Source organism: Erythrolamprus reginae, chromosome 9 (assembly GCF_031021105.1).
Source record: "Erythrolamprus reginae isolate rEryReg1 chromosome 9, rEryReg1.hap1, whole genome shotgun sequence".
In the NCBI taxonomy this organism is placed as follows: domain Eukaryota; kingdom Metazoa; phylum Chordata; class Lepidosauria; order Squamata; family Dipsadidae; genus Erythrolamprus; species Erythrolamprus reginae.
The window spans coordinates 46540202-46563712 of NC_091958.1; the positions used below are offsets into that span (position 1 = coordinate 46540202).

Sequence of the window (23511 nt, forward strand, 5' to 3'; positions counted from 1 at the left end):
CAAAGGCGGTTAACCCGACTGGTTTAGAAAAGCCGGCAGGGGGATAATTTTAGCATTCTGCCTTCAAGTACTTGCCTATTAATAGTCCTGCTCCATACAACCCAGAAACGAAATTGCAGCTGTTAGCAGTTAACGTTTCAAAAAGAATAGAGGGTTAATCTCTAGGATGCAATTAGACTCACTCTTTTTTTTTGGTATTCACTTATTCAGCTATAAACAGAAAAAAGTTTCCATAGCCCTTTTGGCACGGAAGAAACTTTTGGTGCAGAGATTCTTAAAATTGTGGATCAGGACTCGTTCTGGGGCTCATGAGTCGCTCGAAGGTGGGAGTTGTGTGCATCCCATTGCTTGGTTTTGTTTTGTCTTTTAACTTGATCAGGCTTGCCTGGGCTGAGTGAGCATTGTCAGAATTCTCCACAGGCTTTGCGCCTTGCTTTGCCTTCACAGGCCTTGTGGCTGGTTGCAGAGCCACAAAGTGTGTGAACCCCCACCATAAACAGGTTAAAATTTAACTAGTAAAAGTAAATGGTATGTTTATTTCCAGCCCAGCCCTCTAACCCCCCCCAAAATATTTATTTATCTATCTATTTATCTATTTATCTTTTATTTATTTACTTACTTACTTACTTACTTACTTACTTACTCACTCACTCACTCACTCACTCACTCACTCACTCACTCACTCATTTATTTATTGGATTTGTATGCCGCCCCTCTCCGCAGACTCGGCGCGGTTAACAACAGCAATAAAAACAGCATATAACAATCCAATATTGAAACAGTTTAAAAACCCTTATTATAAAACCAAACATACATACAGACATACCATGCATAAAATTGTAAAGGCCTAGGGGGAAAGAGTATCTCAGTTCCCCCATGCCTGGCGGCAGAGGTGGGTTTTAAGCAGCTTACGAAAGGCAAGGAGGGTGGGGGCAATTCTAATCTCCGGGGGGAGTTGGTTCCAGAGGGCCGGGGCTGCCACAGAGAAGGCTCTTCCCCTGGGTCCCGCCAAGCGACATTGTTTAGTTGACGGGACCCAGAGAAGACCCACTCTGTGGGACCTAACTGGTCGCTGGGATTCGTGCAGCAGAAGGCGGTCCCTGAGATAATCTGGTCCGGTGCCATGAATTAGTCTTATTCACATCCATTGTTCTTTTTAAGGGGGATCTGGTATCCTGCTTGAATGAATTACGGCAGAAAGAAGTGAAGCTAATGGACAGTGAACTTTTGCAGACCTCCTAAAGATTTGTCATTTTTTTTAATTTCGACTCCATCTTTAATGTATAACTGAATCCCACAATTGTGATCACATCCGGTTAACACTATCAGTAAGCAAACTGCAAGGACTGTCTATATGGGACTATTATCTTATCTACAGAAGTCTTTGGACAACTGCATAAATTAAATATGCTGTTGTCTGCATGGCTTCCGCTTCCCTCAGCTGCAGAGATTATATTTATAATGATATTTTCAACAGCTGACAGGGGAAGTCTGGGAGTTGAAGTCCACGCAATTCACGTTGCCAAGGTTCAGAAACAAAGGTCTTACCCTTTGCCTGCACGACTCCTTCCTTCCTTCCTTCCTTCCTTCCTTCCTTCCTTCCTTCCTTCCTTCCTTCCTTCCTTCCTTCCTTCCTTCCTTCCTTCCTTCCTTTTCAACCAAGAATTCCCTGCTTTTCTTCTTGGCTTCCAAATATATGCAGAGTTGAAGGTACTTTAAAAACATAATTCTTTCAAAATGCAATGGAAATTAAATATTGCCCAGTCCAGAACTCAAGAGCTCTGTAAGCAACTTACCATACCAGTTTGTCCATCAGCAGGGAATTAGGATGTATACAGAGGCAGAGATATTCAGATGTAGGTGCGTGGAAGTCTCAAACAAAGCCCGGAGTTTGAATATTTGTTTAGGCAGGACCCACATGGCCCCATTGCTTCTGGTAACTTTAATACTTCATGCCCATTATTCAGAGCACATTATACTTCTCAGTTTTATTCTGCGGGATTCAAGCAAACAATACATTGCTGGTGGTATTGCATCTGTTGATGGTAATTTCTTCATTTGATTGCTTCATTCTAGGATAGGAGTATCAAACTTGATTTCATTGAGGGCTGTATCAGGTTTATGTTTGACCTCAGGGTAGGTTGGCCAACTCGACATCACTTGTGAAGGGAGGCCCCTTTGGAGGCCTGAGTGCTCTGAAAATGGGCTTCCGAGTTCCATTTTCATCTGCAATGGCCTCTTGCAACCTTCTGCCGGCCAAAATTGCCTCTTGCAAACCCTTTGGCAGCCGAAACAGAGCTCGGGAGAGTCGTGTGATGCACTGTGGGCCAGTCCTTCGTTGTTTCCAGGGCGGCCCCATGGACTAGATCTAAGCACCAGATCTGAGCCCGAGCCTTGAATTTGACACCCCTGCTCTAGGGACATCATTTCTATTAAAAAACCTTTGTCTCTTTCCCCTCTCCTCCAATTCAGGTAGCTGAACTGAAAATGGAATTAAAGCTTAGAGGATTGCCTGTGTCTGGAACCAAAATGGATCTCATTGAGCGGCTGAAACCTTATCAGGATCTTAACAATAATTCCGTTGGCACTAGTAACACAGGAACTGCATTCAGTAATGGAACCAGCAAACCTGGAGAAATCACTACACCGTTCCCTGCTGCGTCCTTAAATAAGCCAGCAGTGAATTCTGCTGCCAGTAACTCTTCAGAAAAAGCACCTGTTGGAACCGGGAGCAAAACAGGACAGCTGGAACAGGTGGTGTCCCCTCTGCCCACTTCCCCTTCTCCTTCGGAACAGTCCAGTCTCGGAACAGACGATGCCAGCATGGCCGACACATTGTCGGAAATTATGACCATGATGTCTCCATCGCAGTTCCCGAGCGCTTCCCCTCTCCGAGCGGCCGCGCAGGAAGACGCCGGAAACGCATCCGGCATGGACCTGGATGCCACCGAGAAGGACCGCAGGCTTCAAGAGAAAGAGAAGCAGATCGAGGAGCTCAAAAGAAAACTGGAACAAGAACAGAAGCTGGTGGAAGTGCTGAAGATGCAACTGGAGGTCGAGAAGAGGAGCCATCAACAGCAGCCGCTGGCCCAACCTCCAGCCTCTAATTCACCAATGGCTTTGAATCCTCAGCGTAACTGCTCCTCGGTGAAGGAAGAAAGCACCGCGGCAGACAGCGCTGAATCAAGGCAGTTGGTCTCTGATGCTTTAGGGCAGCCCAGGCCAGCAGAGATCCAAAACCTAGTTGCCAAAAAGGCCGTGGTTGTCAAGCAAGAGATAGCCTTGGCCCAAGCCGAGCCACAGAACATCCTGTCTCAGTTCTATGTAAGCTCGCAGAGACAGCCCCAAACTGCTGTCGTCGCCCATCCTCAGGCTCTGCTGGCTGCCTCGGGGACGGCCCAACTGCTCCTGCCACTCTCCCTGCAGGGTCCAAGTTCAGACACTTCAGTGCAACTGCCTGTGAGCAACATCCAGGTAACCTCTGCTGCCAACCTTAGATGGCCACTACTAGTCGAGGAGACATTCATGAAGGCCACAGCTTTTACTCCCCGGGTTATATGGGGAGTAAAAGCTATGGACGAACTTGGAATCTTCCTGCTATGTTTTGTGAAAAACAGATCCAGGGGTTTGGGATTCTAGTCCCGAAGGCAAATTAACCATGGTTTAATATAGCAGCAGTATCAGTAGCACTTAGAATTACATAACGCTTCACAGTACTTTTTGCAGCCCTCTCTAAGCCATTTACTGAGTCAGCCTATTTTATTTATTTTTTTATTGGATTTGTATGCCGCATATAATAATAATCCAATACTAAAACAGTTAAAAACCCTTATTACCAAACCAAACATATACAGTATACAGACATACCATGCATAAAATTGTAAAGGCCTAGGGGGAAAGAGTATCTCAGTTCCCCCATGCCTGGCGGCAGTGGTGGGTTTTAAGCAGCTTACGAAAGGCAAGGAGGGTGGGGGCAATTCTAATCTCTGGGGGGAGTTGGTTCCAGAGGGCCGGGGCCGCCACAGAGAAGGCTCTTCCCCTGGGTCCTGCCAAGCGACATTGTTTAGTTGACGGGACCCGGAGAAGACCCACTCTGTGGGACCTAACTGGTCACTGGGATTCGTGCAGCAGAAGGCGGTCCCTGAGATAATCTGGTCCGGTGCCATGAAGGGCTTTATAGGTCATAACCAACACTTTGAATTGTGATCGGAAACTGATCGGCAACCAATGCAGACTGCGGAGTGTTGGTGTAACATGGGCATATTTGGGAAAGCCCATGATTGCTCTCGCAGCTGCATTCTGCACGATCTGAAGTTTCCGAACACTTTTCAAAGGTAGCCCCTTGTAGAGAGCTATTGTCCCCAACAATCTGGGTCCTCATTTTACCCACCTTGGAAGGATGGAAGGCTGAGTCAACCTTAAGCCTGGTGAGATTCGAACTGCCAAATTGCAGGCAGGCAGCAATCAGCAGAAGTTGCCTGCAGCACTGCACTCTAACCGCTGTGCTACTGCGACTCTTAATATCCCCTTGACAGAAGCATGCATGATTGTGAACAGCTGGTGTAACATGCGCTCTCATGGAATTAGGATATTTAACAACTCCCCATAGACCTGGTGAGCCTTCACATTATCTCTAATATGGTCTAAGAAGGAACAATTACGAGGGCATAAATGAATGCAGGGTGCTTTTGTTTCATTGGAGTTGAAATAGTAATAGGGTATCTAATAGCTAATCTAAATTAATGGGACTGGGGTTACCCAAATCCTAAATTATCTCTATTTTCCGGAGCAAATACGTAGTGAGCAAAAATTCAAATGCTCACTTTGATATAAAAATAATTCTTATCCATTTAGCATATTAAACAGGTGCCTGATTTTGGCTAAAGTTTTATTTATGTTATCCCTAAAAAGTGTCTTGTCATCGTAAGGCTATTATTATTATTATTATTATTATTATTATTATTATTATTATTATTAATTGGATTTGTATGCCGCCCCTCTCCGCAGACTTATGTCCATGTGCACACAAACTTTCCATATGATAAAATTTCCCTTGGAATTTAACTGCTGGAGGTTATTGTGGCATCCTCATTTGTCCAGTTCTCCAGATGGTAGTATATTGTAGCTGATGCATAATTATTAACCCATTTTATTCCTTACAGTTTTGTGCAGAAATTTCAGAGGGGCTTAATTACTGTAGAAGTCCTGCAAATTTTTTTTCATTTGAAGTAGACTGAGATTAGAAAATAATGCCTTGACATTAATGCAATTGTGTTTTGCATCCAACAAATTGAAGCCGTACGTTTTTATCCCGTAGGTTCAAACACAAGTTGGTATTCCAACCATCGCACAAGTATCTACTTCTAGTTTGATCCCCAAAGTACCACAGATGCAGATGTCAGCTCCCAAACAAAATGCTTCTCCACAGCATGCAGTTGGCCAAACCTCAGAGAACAGAAAGGTTGGTGAAAGTTTATGTGCGATGGATTATATCTTGGTAGTTAAAGTTCTGTATTCTATTACTTGCGTGGGCTTGTATTCTTCAATAAAAAAGATCCAGGATGGAATAATAACGTGTAGATTTAGCACTTAGATTTATATACCGCTTTCACAGGGCTTTCCAACCCTCTCTAAGCGGTTTATAGTGTCAGTCTATTTCCTCCAACAATCTGGGCCATCATTTTATCTACCTCGGAAGGCTGGAAGGCTGGAAGGCTGAGTCACCTTGAGCTGGACAGTTGCTGGAAGTTGGCAGAGTTAGCTTGCAATACTGTATTCTAATCATTGCACACGATGGATGGATGGATGGATGGATGGAAGGAAAGGAAAGGAAAGGAAGGAAGGAGCAATAGTACTTAGACTTAATACAGTTTCACAGTGCTTTACAGCCTCTCTAAGCAGTTTACAGACTCAGCCTGTTGCCCCTAACAATCTCTGTCCTCATTTTAGTCATGCAGGTCATGGTTTTTTCCCCCTCCCAAAAAGCAACTGGACTTTCTTGGGTCCAAGAAACTTATTCGGCTCTGACTGGATGTCCTTCCATTCTGCACCATCCAGTCACAGCAGAAAAAACTTCTTGGATGGAAAGTGAAACATCTTGCAAGAAAAACAAGAAAGTCCAGTTGCCTCTTGAAAAAAAGCATCTTTGGGATTTCTTAAGGAAAATACTTGGATTCTTTTCTGGGCTGATTGAACTCAATTTAAGTTTTATTATTATGCTATAAATATTAGCTGTTGCTATCCACCCTGCATATTTTAGTTTAAATATATTTATATAGGGTTTGTTCAACACTGTATGTTGTTGTTTTTTGCAGGTATTTCCTCCTACCTCACCTAACACAGTATTTTCCTATCAGAACCCGTCTGCTACAAACCTTCAGCAACCTTTGTTTAAGCCAGCATCAAATACGACGCCTCACTCAGGGAACCAAGCACCCTTAGTGCAAAATGGACCGAACCCTCTTCAGAAGGTAGAGCTTGTTCTCCATTGTGGAAACCTGTCCCGCCAACAGGGCATTGCTCAGAGGCTTCAGACAGCCCATCTATGATGAACGCAACACACCTGTTTGCAGTGTTGGTGATTACCTCTTAAGCCCAGAGGATGCTTGTTCTAGCTCACATTGTACCATATGCTAGAGCAGCGACGGTGAACCTTTTTTGGTTCGTGTGCCAAAAGGGTGTGTGGATGTGCACCCACATATACCCACACTCATTCCCCCTCCCCCATACTGTTCTGTCGAGCTCTCTGGTAGAATCCTCCCGAAAATTCACAGATACAAATTTCAGACACACATTTGAAAATTCAAAACAATGTTGTTTATACAGAAAATTCAAATAAACTAAGCACTCTTTTTGTATAGCAAAGAGCACTCGTCTCTAAACAAACTGATAATTTGTACAAGTCCCTTATCAGTTCTGAGATACTTAGCTTGTAGCTGTGAGGCAATTCACAGTCCTTCTTCTTTCACAAAGTGAAACACCCTTTGCTCTGCTTTAGTTTCAAAGTGGGGAAAAACAAGGCAGGCACAAAACACAACGATCAGATAATCCTCCACAAGGGCTAAACCCACAGGCTGCTATTTATAGCAGCCTCACTAATTACCACAGTCCCACCCAACCACAGGTGGCCTCATTTTCTTTGATAATAATCTCTCAGTTGTTGCTGCCTATGCATCGCTCTCCGCATGCGTGGCTGTATCATTAACTCTTGTTCTGAATCCAAGGAGGAGAAAGATAATTGATCTCCTTCTGAGCTGTCTGCCACACTCTCCTCCTCCCTGTCACTCATGTCTTCTTGGTCAGAGGAGCCTTCATCATCAGATTCCAACGGGAGCAAAACAGGCCTGCGGCATGTGGATGTCTCCCCCACATCCACGGTCCTTGGGGCAGTAGCTGGGCCAGAGCTAACCACAACACGTACTGATCTCTGTGCATACACACAACCCCGCGCAGGCGTACAGGCCTCACTGAAGCCTGGGATGGTGAAAAAACCGATCCAATGGACAAACCAGACATTTGGAAAAAGGGACCTCTGGTTTGCCTGTTGGACCACTTTTTGCACTCCAGGGCTTCCCTGAAGTCTCCGGAGGGTGAAACAGCCTTCCCCAAGGCTGAAAATGAGCTGGCCAGCATGCACATGGGCACTTGAGCTGACATAGGACAAAGCCTCTCATGCCCTCCAATATGGCTCTGCGTGCCACCCGTGGCATGTGTGTCATAGGTTCACCATCATCATGCTAGAGGTAAGCATTGTCCCAGGCCTCAAAGCTCTTGCATGTACACAAAAGCGTCTTGCACACTTAGAAAAGCAATAGCACTTAGTTAGTTTAGTTTAGTTTAGTTTAATTTATTTAGATTTGTATGCCGCCCCTCTCCGCAGACTCGGGGCGGCTCACAACTTAGACCACTTCAGACGTGTTAAGAGGTAATGGTGAGAATTGTACAGGTAGTCCTTGACTTAGGATCACAATCGGAACCATGAGCCGGGGTGGCGCAGCAGGTAGAGTACTGTACTGCAGGACACTGAAGCTGACTGTAGATCTGAAGGTCAGCGGTTCAAATCTCATCACCGGCTCAAGGTTGACTCAGCCTTCCATCCTTCCGAAGTGGGTAAAATGAGGACCCGGATTGTGGGGGCAATATGCCGGCTCTGTTAAAAAGTGCTATTGCTAACATGTTGCAAGCCGCCCTGAGTCTAAGGAGAAGGGCGGCATAAAAATCAATCAATTAATCAATCAATCAAATAAACAAACAAACAAACCAGAATTCCCATTGCTAAGTAAGGCAGTTGCAATCAATTTTGCCTTCCCCCCCGCCCCACAGTTGTTAAGCGAATCATTGCAGCTGTTAAATGAATCACGTGGTGATTAAGCCAATTTGACTTTCCCCGTTAGCTTCGCTTGTCAGAAGCTGGCTAGGAAGGTTGCAAATTGTGACTGCCTAAATCCGGGATAAATGCCAGTTGCCAAACAAATGGATTTTGATCATGTGACTATGGGGAATAGCAAGAGCACTTAGACTTTTATACCACTTTCCCTGAACAATCTGGCCCTCATTTTACCCACCTCAGAAGGATGGAAGGCTGAGTCAACCTTGAGCAGGTCAGGATTGAACTGCACATTGTGAATAAAGTTAGCCTGCAGTACTCTATTCTAACCATTGCACCACCACGGTCTCTCTTAATAGTCGGAAAAAGCTGCTGGGTTCCATTCTTAATGCCTAATGTAAGAGACTATTTGGTGTAGATATTGAAGTGTTGAAGCAAGAACAGGGAATCCTGAATTCTAGTCCTGGTTTATCGAAGCCACTGGTGATTTTGGACCAGTCATGCCCTCCCAGCCCTAGGAAAGAAGCAATGGCAAACCAGTTCAGAGAAATGTTGCGAGAAAACCACAGGGACTTTGTCCTCTAGTTTGCCAGGAGTCGAGAGTGACTCGAAAGGAGAAAGGTGGTTAGGAAAACGGATGATTTGATGCCTTTGTAGTGCTCAGGGAAGGAGGAGTTAACTTGCCAGTTAATTCATCCTCTGCATAGCATTCAGGTTTGAGAGGAAAAAATAAAATTTCCCTTTAGGAATGGTACAGTAGAAGCTGTTTTGATTAAACCTCAGGATGGAATGGAAAAAGAACAAACCCCTTGTGTGTAGGAGATTCCATGTGTCTGCTTGTTGCAGACCTCATGCTTATCTTAGAAGAGAAGTAGAGCAGTGGTCCCCAAACTATGGCCCGTTGAGGCCCTTTATCCGGCCCGCGGGGTGTGTGTGTGTGTGTATTTTTTTCCCCTCTTAATATGCATTCAAACAACACAGTGTACCATCTAATTTTCCATGAATAAAATGCGGTATTTTGTTAGTAACTAATATCAATCATGAAAAAAAGCTGCAAAAGTTTTTTTTCTAATTTTGTCATCTAGTTACATTCATTTTCTTTTAATTAAATTCCATCCTTAACGTTCCTTCAAAAAGTACAACACCAATTATATTTCTTACTTATTAACCATTATGCCAAAATGCTTCCTTCTTTATGCATTTTTCTATAAGCCAAGAAAACCTTGTATAAGCCAATCAAATGTTAACAAAAGAAAATTAAAAACAAAACATAAACATATATGAATTTTATACTTCTTTCCCCCCTCTAAATAGTATGTTCCCATTTTGTTTTTTACTTTAAAATGAGGTATGTGCAGTGTGCATAAGGATTCGTTCAAACTGGCCCCCTGTGTAAAACGTTTGGGGACCCTTGAAGTAGAGTATTGTGTCCCCCCCTTCACTCTCTTAGTAAAATATTATAATACATTATCTCCTTGATTTGAGATTGCTTTTAATAACAAAGCAGGATAAATGTGACCAATGAGTAAGTGCCCAATGCAATTAAATAAAAAAGAAGAGTTGGTGGGAATCTCTTTAAAAACATTATTTTAACGCTATTACTGTATAACCAAAACAATTTATACATTTATAATAGCGTTAGATAAACTAAGTTTGGTTTTGAAATATATTAGAATTAGTTTATATACAAAGAATTATTATGAGAAGAACTCTCTTTAATGAAAAGTTTAACAAATTTTTTTTTAACATTCAATTATATATTCAATTATGTATTCTTTTTTATGTACTTAACTTCATACTTTTGAGATAAGCGGGGGAAATATATCCCCACCTTTTATGTTGAATGTATGTATGTCTGTTTGTCTATTTTATGAAAACTAATAAAAAAAATAGAAAAAAAATATAAAAACATTATTTTAAAATCTGTTTGCTGCCACATTTGTTTCCTAACTGAATCCATTGTTTCCGACAGCCGCCTTCCCCGGCTCAGTCCCAGCAATACCTTCTGCAACAGTCCTTGTTCAACAGTCCAGGAACCAAAACAAAAGACCCCCCACGTTACGAAGAAGCCATCAAACAGACGCGCAACCTACAGTCTTCTCAACGAGAAGTAAGTGGCAGAGCAGGCCTGTTTGTTTATTCTATAATATGTCTTGGTTGAGGCACCCAGCTCCATTAAGGAATCAATAAAAGAGATGCAATGTGAGCCCTTCCATTTGCTCTGACTTCATTGCTGCTCAGTCCTAAACAAAAGTATTGCCCACAAGATCATATGCTGCAACGTCCTGCCTGTCGGCGACTACTTCAGCTTCAACCACAACAACACAAGAGCACACAACAGATTTAAACTTAATATTAACCGATCCAAACTTGACTGTAAAAAATATGACTTCAGTAACAGAGTTGTCGAAGCGTGGAACTCATTACCGGACTCCATAGTGTCATCCCCAAACCCCCAACACTTTACCCTTAGATTATCTACGGTTGACCTATCCAGATTCCTAAGAGGTCAGTAAGGGCCGAGTACAAGTGCACTAGAGTGCCTTCCGTCCCCTGTCCTATTACTCTCCTATATATCCTATATCTCTTCTTCTATTCTTTCATGATATACTCTATTCCTATATATATATATATATATATATATATATATATATATATATATATATATATATATATGTGTGTGTGTGTGTGTGTGTGTGTGTGTGTGTGTGTGTGTGTGTGTATGTATGTGTGTATATATATATATATATATATATATATATATATATATATATATATATTCTGTTACTATATTCTATATATTCTATATATTCTATTCCTATATATTCTATTCCTATATCTTCTTTTCTATTCTTTCTTAGATATATTTTACTATGAGTATCTCCTCTATAACCTTCATCATGTATTTTACTATGTGTACATTGATATATACTCACTAAAACCCTCATTGTGTATTGGACAAAATAAATAAATAAATAAATAAAATAAAACAGACTCGAAGGTGCATAATTTGCAATTTTCCCAAGAAGTGTTTTTAATAGGACACAATCTGAAGTTAGTTGGGGGAAAGATCAAAAGCAACGTGAGAAAATATTATTTCACTGAAAGAGTAGTAGATCCTTGGAACAAACTTCCAGCAGACGTGGTTGGTAAATCCACAGTAACTGAATTTAAACATGCCTGGGATAAACATATATCCATTGTAAGATAAAATACAGGAAATAGTATAAGGGCAGACTAGATGGACCATGAGGTCTTTTTCTGCGGTCAGTCTTCTATGTTTCTATCTTAAGGCAAGTCAGTTTCGAGAAAGTCCACCATGTCAACATTCCCCCAAAGGGCAGGCGTTGATAAACCATGCCAAACCATGGAAATGGGGTTTGGCTCAACTTCTCCTTCATCAGGGGAGGAAAAAAACCCCAAAGTGAGTTTTCTTTGTAAGGGAGACTAAAAATGTGTTAAGGGGAGAAAAGCAAGGTCATTTAAGGACAAGGCGAGTGTGACAAAATAAAATATCTTGCTTACTCATGAATATAGCTGATGGAATATGACTTTTTAAAAGTCTCAGCCAGCCAGTTTGGCAATGGATTTTTTAAAAAAAGGCTGTCAAGGATCAAAGAGAATAAGGAGCTTTCTTTATAGATCAGCTTGGAGGCGAGGGTGGGATAGGAAGCCAGATATTAGTTTGCTTCAGCAAGAAATTCTGCTTGGCAGTTCATGACAAATGCTGCTTGTTGGGTTCAGTGCAAGAGAAACGGTATTTTGTCTGACTTTGCTGATCCAACTACTTCAGCTTGCTCCTCCTCTCCTCAACGCCGGTGAAAAATCTGCCAAGTTTTGCTAAAACCACCAGCTGGAAGGGCGTTTTACATGAAAAGCTTTTCAGCTGCAATTACTAAATTGAGTTTGCCAGTTGAAAGAGAATTTAACTCCATTTCTTGAAAGAGAATTTAACTCCATTTCTAACAAAAGAACTTTTAAATTTTTGTGCCTCTTGTTTTTCTTTGAATTTTTGAATTTTTCTTTGCTCCCTCCTTTTCTCCCTCCTTTTTAGTCTTCTGGCCAATAACTAACAAAAGTTAGTTATTGGCCAGAAGGCTAAAAATTACAATTATCTGGCTGGGCAGCTTCACAACCAATTCTGAAATTAAAGGGGTCGGATCAAATGAAAGGCCAATTCAAAAAATAAGTCCTGTAGTACACAATACAACTGGTCTAACTACTATTCTCAATGATTTTGTTTCATTAGAAGATGAGTGAAGCTTTCAGATAAGGCTGTTTTCCAGTTTGGGATATGGACTGACTAATATTAAGGATGCCAGTGTGAATTTACTGGCAAGGTAGAGTCTTGCAATCAATATTTATTTATTGATTGATTTGATTTGATTTGATTTGTATGCCGCCCCTCTCCGTAGACTCGGGGGCGGCTAACAACAATGATAAAAACAACATGTAACAATCCAATCCAATACTAAAATAACTAAAAAAAGCCTTATTATAAAAACCAAACATACATACAGACATAACATGCGTAAATTGTAAAGGCCTAGGGGGAAAGAATATCTCAGTTCCCCCATGCCTGACGGCAGAGGTGGGTTTTAAGAAGCTTACGAAAGGCGAGGAGGGTGGGAGCAATTCTAATCTCTGGGAGCAGTTGGTTCCAAAGGGCCGGGGCCGCCACAGAGAAGGCTCTTCCCCTGGGTCCTGCCAAACGATAAGGACCTATAAAGCCCTTCATGGCACTGGACCAGAATATCTCCGGGACCGCCTTCTGCCGCACGAATCCCAGCGACCAGTTAGGTCCCACAGAGTTGGCCTTCTCCGGGTCCCGTCAACTAAACAATGTCGTTTGGCGGGACCCAGGGGAAGAGCCTTCTCTGTGGCGGCCCCGACCCTTTGGAACCAACTCCCCCCAGATATCAGAGTTGCCCCCACCCTCCTAGCCTTTCGTAAGCTCCTTAAAACCCACCTCTGTCGTCAGTCATGGGGGAATTGACATGTTCCCTCCCCCTAGGCTTATAAAATTTATGCATGGTACGCTAGTGTGTATGATTGGTTTTAATTTGTGGTGTTTTTTAAATTAATTTAAATATTGGATTTGTCTTACATTGTATTGCTATTGCTGTGATCCGCCCCGAGTCTGCGGAGAGGGGCGGCATACAAATCTGATTAAACTTAAACTTAAACTTATTGGGAACAAGCATGGATGAGAGTTACCACCTGAGAAAGTCAAAGGAAATCATCAAAAAACAAAAGTTAGATTATTTTGGACATGTGATGTGACACCTGGAAAAATATGGCATGCTTCCAAGGATAGATTGAAGGCAAATGAGCCAGAAGAAGAACCTCATGGCTTCAAAATTTGATTTGGACTAATCTCAATAGTACTTTTCCATGTGGCTGTCGATCAAAATAGGATTGCCAGCATGATTGCCAACATCCGATGATGGATATGGCACAAGAAGAAGAAGAATGGATGAGAGTATTTCATTCATGGCATGAGCTTCCATGGTCATCCAGGGGTGTGAACTTTCCTTCAGTAATTCCACACGCCAGAACAATATGAAAATTTGGGCAAAGGTCAGTGCACCTGGACAATTCCCTGCAGAAAAGCAGCTTACCTATCTGCACCTCTATAACTGTCTAGTTTGGTTCTGCAACCCAACAAGACCGACACAGACTTCAGAGGAGAATCAGAACTGCAGAAAAACAATTGCTGCCAACCTGCCTTCTATTGAGGACCTGTATACTTCATGAGCATCCTGGACATAAACTGCTTCAACTCCTACCCTCAAACATAGAAACATAGAAGTCTGACGGCAGAAAAAGACCTCATGGTCCATCTAGTCTGCCCTTATACTATTTCCTGTATTTTATCTTAGGATGGATATATGTTTATCCCAGGCATGTTTAAATTCAGTTACTGTGGATTTATCTACCACGTCTGCTGGAAGTTTGTTCCAAGGATCTACTACTCTTTCAGTGAAATAATATTTTCTCATGTTGCTTTTGATCTTTCCCCCAACTAACTTCAGATTGTGTCCCCTTGTTCTTGTGTTCACTTTCCTATTAAAAACACTTCCCTCCTGGACCTTATTTAACCCTTTAATATATTTAAATATTTCGATCATGTTTCGATCAAAACGTCGCTACAGAGCACTGCACACCAAGACAACTAGACACATGAACATTTTTCCCCCGAACGCCATCACTCTACTAAACAAATATTTCCATCAACATTGTCAAACTTTTTACTAAGTCTGCACTTCTATTTCTACTAATTTTTTCTCATCATTCCTATCATCCTTTTCCTCCCACTTAGGATTGTATGACTGTAACTTGTTGTTGTATCCTAAGATTTTTATTAATATTGATTATTTCTTCATTGCTTATTTGACCCCTATGACAATCATTAAGTGTTGTACCACATGATTCTTGACAAATGCATCTTTTTCTTTTATGTACGCTGAGAGCATCTGCACCAAGACAAATTCCTTGTCTGTCCAATCACACCTGGCCAATAAAGATATTCTATTCTATTCTATTCTATTCTATTCAACTGATGCTAGCAGGGAGAATGCTTGCTGTCTTTTCTCTATGTAATTAGTGCTGTAATGGACATGCTTTGAACAGATGTTCCTCGCTGTATCCTGTTATTTTGATTTCTACTACCAGTCACATAGTACACCTTTTTTGTATGCTAGAAGACAGGTTTTTCTCAGAAAGACTTAAATACAAACATAGAATGCATCACTGAGATATTATTATTATTATTATTATTATTATTATTATTATTATTATTATTATTATTATTTATTGGATTTGTATGCCGCCCCTCTCCGCAGACTCGGGGCGGCTAACAACAATGATAAAAAAACAACATGTGACAATCCAATTTAATAAAACAACTAAAAACCCTTATTATAAAAAACCAAACATACACACAAACATACCATGCATAACTTGTAATGGCCATGGGGAAGGAATATCCTAACTCCCCCATGCCTGGTGACAAAGGTGGGTGTTGAGTAATTTGCATAAGACAAGGAGGGTGGGGGCCGTTCTAATCTCTGGGGGGAGTTGATTCCAGAGGGCCGGGGCCGCCACAGAGAAGGCTCTTCCCCTGGGGCCTGCCAAACGACATTGTTTGGTCGATGGGACCTGGAGAAGGCCAACTCTGTGGGACTTTATCGGCCGCTGGGATTCGTGCAGTAGAAGGCGGTTCCGGATGTATTCTGGCCCAATGCCATGTAGAATAACAATCAACTTTGTACTTTGGGCAATGGTATGATAAAGTAAACAAGATTTTTTTTCTTTGTTAACAGATTTCCAGTGCCCACAGCCAGCAGATGGATGATCTTTTTGATATCCTCATTAAGAGCGGAGGTGAGATGCACTGAGATAGACCACATGACTCTACTGGTAGACCTCAACTCATAACAGTTCGTAATAACAGTTGTAATAACGGTTACAAGGGCACTGGAAGAAGTGACTTATGACTGTTTTTCATACTAGCGACCACTGTGGCATCCCCACGATGATAAAAACACTGACCCATAGCAACTGACTCATATTTATGATGGGTTGCCGTGTCCCAGGATCCTGTGATCACCTCTTGGCACCTTCTGAAAAGCAAAAGTCCATGAGGAAGCCAGATTCACTTAACAACCAGGTTGCTAACCTAACAACTTCAGTGATTCCCTTAACAGCTGTGGCAAGAAACGTCTTTAAATGGGCCAAAACTCATTTAACAAGCATCTCACTCATCAATAGAAATTGGGTTCATAATAGCACAAGGGCTACCTGTATTTGGGGAACTGATTTTTGAACGCCTTTAATCTAGAGCAGAGGTCTTCAAACCTGGAAAATTTAAGATTTGTGGACTCACAATTTGTGGCTGGAGAATTCTGGGAATTGAAGTCAACAAGTCTTAAAGTTTGAAGACCTCTAACATAGAGGACCACGTTAGGAGTGTTCTAAGGCAGTGATTTTCAACCTTTTTTGAGCCGCGGCACATTTTTTACATTTACGAAATCCTGGGGCACATTGAGCGGGGGGAGGGTGGGGGCTACAAAAAGTTTGGACAAAAAAATTCTCTCTCTCTTCCTCCCTTTCGCTCTATTTCTCTCTCCCTCCCTCTTTCTCTCCCTTCCTTCTTTCTCCATCCCTCTTTCTTTCTCTTCCTTCCTCTCTTTTTTGCTCTCTTTCTTTCTCCCTCCCTCCCTCTATGTCTTTCTCTCTCCTTCCCTCCCTCTCTTTCTCTCTATTGCTTTCTTTCTCTCTCTTTCTCTCTCTCTAGCTTGTTTTCTCTTGTTCTCTTTCTCTCTCTCTCTTGCTTTCTCTCTCTTTCTTGTTCTCTTTCTCTCTTTTGCTTTCTTTCTCTCTCTCTCTCTTGCTTTCTTTCTCTCTTGCTTTCTTTCTCTCTCTGAGCTTCACGGCACACCTGACCATGTCTCACGGCACACTAGTGTGCGCTCGGCACACTGGTTGAAAAACACTGGTCTAAGGAATAAGAAATAGAATCTATTGCTTTTATTTTACTGGTGGAACAATTTACTGGACGGAATTTATAGAAGTGCAAAATTAATACAGGAACAGAACATTGTTGCCTCTGGACCATGCCAAACCTCATAAATCATACCGTTCTAGGGGCATTTTGGCAGTTTCTGAAAGTGAATCATTTGAACTGGAAGTGGTAACCAGTGATTCCGCCAAGACCTCATGTTTTGACTGTAACAGGCAGGCTGAAGGCCAGAGGTTTTCACAATGTTCTGTGGCTGGATAGAATACCAATAAACAACTGTAGATGGACCATTTTGAAATCCTGCCGTGTTTTGGCTGATTCAGAGAGATCAAACATGGCAATTCATGCTGGGCAGGAGAAGTGATTAAACAAGAGTATGAAACCTCCAATTGTGGATTAATATAACATCTGAATCAGGATCCCTACTGTTGGGTTAGTTTTTGAACATAACAGAATCTGAAGCCGGGGATAAAACTTGTTTTTTTGATTCAGCATTGTGAGGAAAGCAGCAAAATGGGCATCCTTATAATCGAAAAACCATATCAGTTTTGCATTGGCAGTTCTGTGTTAGCAAAAACTTGAGAAGAGAAGGATTTAGGGGTAGTGATTTCTGACAGTTTCAAAATGGGTGAGCAGTGTGGTCGGGCGGTTGGAAAAGCATGTAGGATTCTTGGCTGCATAGCTAGAGGTATAACAAGCAGGAAGAGGGAGATTGTGATCCCCTTATATAGAGCGCTGGTGAGACCACATTTGGAATACTGTGTTCAGTTCTGGAGACCTCACCTACAAAAAGATATTGACAAAATTGAACGGGTCCAAAGACGGGCTACAAGAATGGTGGAAGGTCTTAAGCATAAAACGTATCAGGAAAGACTTCATGAACTCAATCTGTATAGTCTGGAGGACAGAAGGAAAAGGGGGGACATGATCGAAACATTTAAATCTGTTAAAGGGTTAAATAAGGTCCAGGAGGGAAGTGTTTTTAATAGGAAAGTGAACACAAGAACAAGGGGACACAATCTGAAGTGAGTTGGGGGAAAGATCAAAAGCAACATGAGAAAATATTATTTTACTGAAAGAGTAGTAGATCCTTGGAACAAACTTCCAGCAGACGTGGTTGGTAAATCCACAGTAACTGAATTTAAACATGCCTGGGATAAACATATATCCATTGTAAGATAAAATACAGGAAATAGTATAAGGGCAGACTAGATGGACCATGAGGTCTTTTTCTGCCGTCAGTCTTCTATGTTTCTAGTTTGGCTTGGTCCTAATCTCTGTCATAGATCAAACAATTATTGATAATTCTTTAACCTGCAAATGGAGGGGTAATTACACCATGTTTCTTTGATTCAAATCATTTTTTTAAAATCTGCTGTTCTGAATAGAGAGATTGTGCCCATTCAGTTAGTATAGTGGTTCATGGACCTAAGCTGAAAAAATATATGAAATAATTGATTCACTGAAATAGTTATCTGTTTCATAATAAACAGAAATCCATTTTAATTCATGGGTTATAGTTCCAAATGGTTTCCCTTAATAGAAAGCTTGCCACAAAGTAGTAATCCTTTTTATACTGATATTGTTGGTCTGATCTTGCCTTGTAAGTTAGGGGAGCCGGGGTGGCACAGCAGGTAGAGTGTTGTACTGCAGGCCACTGAAGCTGACTGTAGATCTGCCGGTCAGCGGTTTAAATCTCACCACCGGCTCAAGGTTGACTCAGCCTTCCCTCCTTCCGAGGTGGGTAAAATGAGGACCTGAATTGTGGAGGCAAAATAGGCTGGCTCTGTTCAAAAGTGCTATTGCTAACATGTTGTAAGCTGCCCTGAGTCTAAGGAGAAGGGCGGCATAAAAATCAAATTAAATAAATGAATGAATGAATGAATGAATGAATTTATAACAAAGTAACAGGTGTAAAGATTGACTGAGGGACTTAAAAGTAATGAAAGTTCACTGAGTGATAATGTATTTTCTTAAAGGAATCCACTGAAATGACTTCTTTCCTTTTTACTTTATGGATTCAGTGAAATATAGAGCTGGTTTGGTCTAGTGATTAAGGCATCAGATTAGAAACCAAGAGACATGAGTTCTACTTCCAATTTTAGGCATGAAAACTTGCTGGATGACTTCGGGACACTCACTAGGAGACTGTGAGTTCTAGTCCCACCTTAGGCCTTGAAAACCAGCTGGGTGACCATGAGTTCTAGTCTTACCTTAGATATGAAAGTTGGTTGAATGACTTTCAGCAAGTCCCTCTCTGTCATCCCAACCCACATCAAAGAGTAATGAGCCGGGGTGGTGTAGCAGGTAGAGTGCTGTACTGCAGGCCACTGAAGCTGACTGTAGATATGAAGGTCAGCGGTTCAAATCTCATCACCGGCTCAAGGTTGACTCATCCTTCCATCCTTCCAAGGTGGGTAAAATGAGGACCCGGATTGTGGGGGCAATAGCCTAGCTCTGTTAAAAAGTGCTATTGCTACCATGTTGTAAGCCACCCTGAGTGTAAGGAGAAGGGCGGCATAAAAAATTGAATAAATAAATAAATAAGTTGTCGTGGAGAAAACAGGAGGAAGAAGGAGCATTAAGTTTTTATAAAAAACAATAAAGACTGGATAAAAACATTTTTTTTAAAAAAAAAATCTGATTTATCTGCCATTGTCTTTCCTACAGAGATCTCTATGCCTATGAAGGAGGAACCTTCTCTGATTTCCAAAATGAGGCCGGTTACCGCCAACATCACCACAATGCCAGTCAACACCGTGGTGTCACGTCCACCCCCACAAGTCCAAATGGCCCCCCCTCTCTCCTTAGAACCCACCAGCAATTTCGCTTTATCTCTGGAGAACCAGTTGGAAGCTCTTTTGGAAGGCGCGCTACCCTCAGGGAACGGGATGCCTCACCTGACGAGCAGTAACATGGACAAGGAACCGTTCTCGGTTATCGAGGACCTACACAATGACCTCCTGAATCATTCTGGGATACTAGACCACTCTCCCTCCCCAATGGAGACCTCTGATTCACAGTTCACCCCCAGCTCGTGTTTGTCCCTTGACCTCCCAGACCCAAATTTAGACAATATGGAGTGGTTAGACCTCACCATGCCAAATGCTTCATCGGGATTGACGCCGCTCAGCTCAACGGCTCCCAGCATGTTTTCAACAGATTTCCTTGATCCACAAGATCTGCAGTTGCAGTGGGATTAAACTGGGAGAAAAAGAAAAAGGCAGAACCGGACTCGACCATGTTTTTAAAAGCTCCACTTACAATAAGGTCCATTGTTTCCCTCTCCCTTTGTTTTTCAAGCTCATCTCTATAATTATCTTAGGTATTTAAAAATAAAAATAAAAATCACAGAGCATAAGGGTTTTTAAATAAAAAAGATTGAGAGTGTTCCCACGAGAAAGGATTGCGATTACTGTAAGGTTATGAGAACGTGTCACGAGCAACGATTCAGGTGAGTGGGCACGTTGAGAGCAAACCTTTTGGCTTAAGAACAATGCTGTAGCAACTTTCCGTCAAAGCTTTCAGTTACATGGTGGGAAAGCTTTTGAAAGAGGTAAAAAACCAATGGGATTTTATAAAAGGATGAAACTAGACGCTGTTTGGATTTCTTCATGATTTAAAAAGCTCCTTTCTCTCACTAGTTAGACGAACAGATCTTCCTTCCTTCCTTCCTTCCTTCCTTCCTTCCTTCCTTCCTTCCTTCCTTCCTTCCTTCCTTCCTTCCTTCCTACCTACCTACCTACCTACCTACGTTTATTTATCTGCTAAATCCTATGCACCTTTATTCAGAAATAAGCCCCGTTCTATTCAGAGCAGCTCTTTCTCTTATAAGAATGCATAGAATTTCAGCTTTAAATTGACCATATTACTTGAAAAATATTCTCTGATACGTTAAAAAGGTGCTTTCAGTTAGTTTTGACATTTGTGCGTGAGAGTTACAAATAACCGTATAACCTGCAGACAGAAAGTGGGCCATTAGGGAAATGTTATGTGTGAAAAGGAGACTATCTGTGTGCAGCAGCTGAATGAAAAAAATAAAGGAAATCCCCCCCAGCCCCCATGATAGTTACTGGCAATGGGCAACCTTTGTAAATGGACATCGTTAACACATGTCATAATCAGTTAAATTCATGGTAAAACTTTGATTTAATTTGTGCAGAGGATATGCAGGAACTGGTGCATATTGGGACAAATATTTTTCACACTTTCCCTGCCCCAATGTTTCGGGGACATCAGTTGTCATCTTAAAGTATTTAAACGTTTTGTTTTTTAGTCTGGTGTTCACATTAATTTGGTTTAGAAGTTACCCTATGGCATTAAAATAATAATAATAAATATTATAGGAGAGCTGCTCTCTTTTAAACATTTATTAAGCCCTTTTGAAAAAAGAAGCATAAACCAAGAAAATTAAGGAACATATGAAAAGAATAGAGGAGTAACAGACAAATAATACAAATAAGAAAAAATGGGACCCAAGATGTCAGGGAGAATTTTGTTTCAGTATGTCATTATTGAGAAAATAATTAAAATCTCACTTTTAAAGAAAAAATTAAAAATCATCATTAAACATTAAATTGGGGGTGACCGTTTAATACAGTAAAAATTGCTAACTGGATTATGGAGCACAGCTCATGATTAGGTTGTTTTTATCCACCCTATGTATTATGAGTTTTCATAGTTTGAAATGAATAGAATGTATATATATTATATACATTATATACATGCACACACACGCGCACACACACTGGTACCTCTACTTAAGAACATTTCTAGATAAGAACCGGACATTCAAGGTTTTTTTGCCTCAACTTAAGAACCATTTTCTACTTAAGAACCTAAACCCGGAAAAATTTCCCAGGAAATTTGAGAGTGGCATGAAGGCCTGGCCAGTTTCCTGCCATTCCCCCTTTAATCCCAGCCATCTTGGGCTTTTCTGGGCTGCCAGAGGAGCCTTTTGGTGGCGCGCATAAGGAGGCTTTGGCAACCCAGAGCAAACAAAGCATTTTCCTTTCTCTGGGCACCGCCTCAGAGTCCCTCTTTTTTTTTTTTTAAGCCTTAAGGTTTTGGATTTTTTTAAATTTCCCTCACCTTCTTTCTTCGGCAGCGGCTGTCCTCTTCCTCTTCTTCTTCCTCCTCCTCCCACCCAAATTCCAAGCTTTTATTTCCTTCCTAATGGTTTTGCACGCATTAGGTATCATTATGTATTTGCTTTTACATTGCTTCCTATGAGAAAAATTGCTTCTACTTAAGAACCTGGTCACGGAACAAATTAAGTTCTTAAGTAGAGGTACCACTGTATATATATACATATGCAAAGCATAAAAGCTGGATTGAAAAATTGACAAGGAAAAAAAACCCTTCAACATCCACTACTTTTGAACACCATCAGCGCTATTCAAATCTTTCCCAATGTTGCACCACAGCCTATATATTTTTTCTCTCTTTTGAAGGTGGAGATTAAAACACACACACACACACACACGCACCCGTCAATCACAGGTCTCAACATGTTTGTAAAGCTCAGCTAGCTGTCTTTTTAATCATGAAGAAATCTAAAGGGAAGAGAAAAAAAACCCGAGCAACCTTCTGCAGTAGTGTTTCCCAACCTTGGCAATTTCCAGGTATGTAGACTCCCAATCAGTCCCAGAATTCTGCATTGAGCATCGCCCTCAACAGAATTCTGGGACCGGAGGGTAAAAGTCCACACACAAAGCTGCCAAGGGGAAGCACTGTTTTACAAGATTGCTCTATCGGGGTTTTCAAGCCAAAGTTCTCTTTTCATTCCACAGAACCAGATGAATTTGATTTTTGTTTTAAAAAAATAGAACCTGTCAGAATTTGGATTGTTTCTTGTTAGAATAGTACTTGGTTCTTCGGGAGGGGTGGGGGGGAGTGGACCTTATTTTGCTTGTGCTCTTAGCAATCCCGTAGAATTGTCACTCAAGGAGAACTAAACTGGGCCCCGTCAAGCAGGGTTTCTCTTAGTGTTTCTAATCCGATACACAATATTTTGAGCCAGTTGTGTATTTGCCGTGCATATTTGCCGTTTTGTTTTCTCCTGAAATCCGTAACTGTGAAGATGCCAATTCAGGTTGGCTTAATTGTCGAGACGAGCTTTGATACTTTAGAAACTCTTGCTTGACGTCAGGGTAGCTTCAGGCCAAAACTGAAAACATTGACAACTTCCCCCTAAACATCAGTTTGGGATCCCCATATTCTTGTACCATTTTGCATTTTTATTTTAGAACTATTGTACGCTGTTATTCAATTAACTATATTAAACTTTCTTTGTGATTTAGCCTAGAGCTAGGAGTATTTTCAGCTAGACACTAAGAAATGACTTTGAGAGAAAGTAAGTATTTTCACCTTTACCATTCCATTTCCTTATCCTTTGCGGGAGAATAATCTTCCACTAAATATCTTTTTCTCCCACATATATTAGTTTGAATTAAGATATCCAGTACTCTATCCTGGGTTCAATAGGGATGCCTGCGAGATATGAGCTCTATATTGCTGCAAATTAGAATTATTTCCATAGATGCATCATATATGATGTTTTAATCCAAAGAAGAGCGGATTGCTAGACTGCATCTTTATGCTTGAATATGGATGCTTAGCAACTCTGACTTTCCATCCCCAGCTACCATTGGATTTAAGG

General features: G+C 41.4%; 1 protein-coding gene across 4 annotated transcripts in view; it reads left to right on the forward strand.

Moving 5' to 3' along the window:
• Positions 1 to 20198, forward strand: part of MRTFB (myocardin related transcription factor B) — a 114045-nt gene extending 93847 nt beyond the window's left edge. For all 4 annotated transcript variants that reach the window (XM_070761111.1, XM_070761112.1, XM_070761113.1 and 1 more), the window contains 6 exons: positions 2473 to 3474; positions 5318 to 5461; positions 6315 to 6470; positions 10299 to 10436; positions 15652 to 15712; positions 19521 to 20198. In XM_070761111.1, coding sequence (XP_070617212.1) covers positions 2473 to 3474; positions 5318 to 5461; positions 6315 to 6470; positions 10299 to 10436; positions 15652 to 15712; positions 19521 to 20053 — 2034 coding nt within the window. In that variant the 3' untranslated portion in view covers positions 20054 to 20198. The remainder of the gene's footprint in view (positions 1 to 2472; positions 3475 to 5317; positions 5462 to 6314; positions 6471 to 10298; positions 10437 to 15651; positions 15713 to 19520) is intronic.
• The last annotated feature ends 3313 nt before the right edge of the window (positions 20199 to 23511 follow it).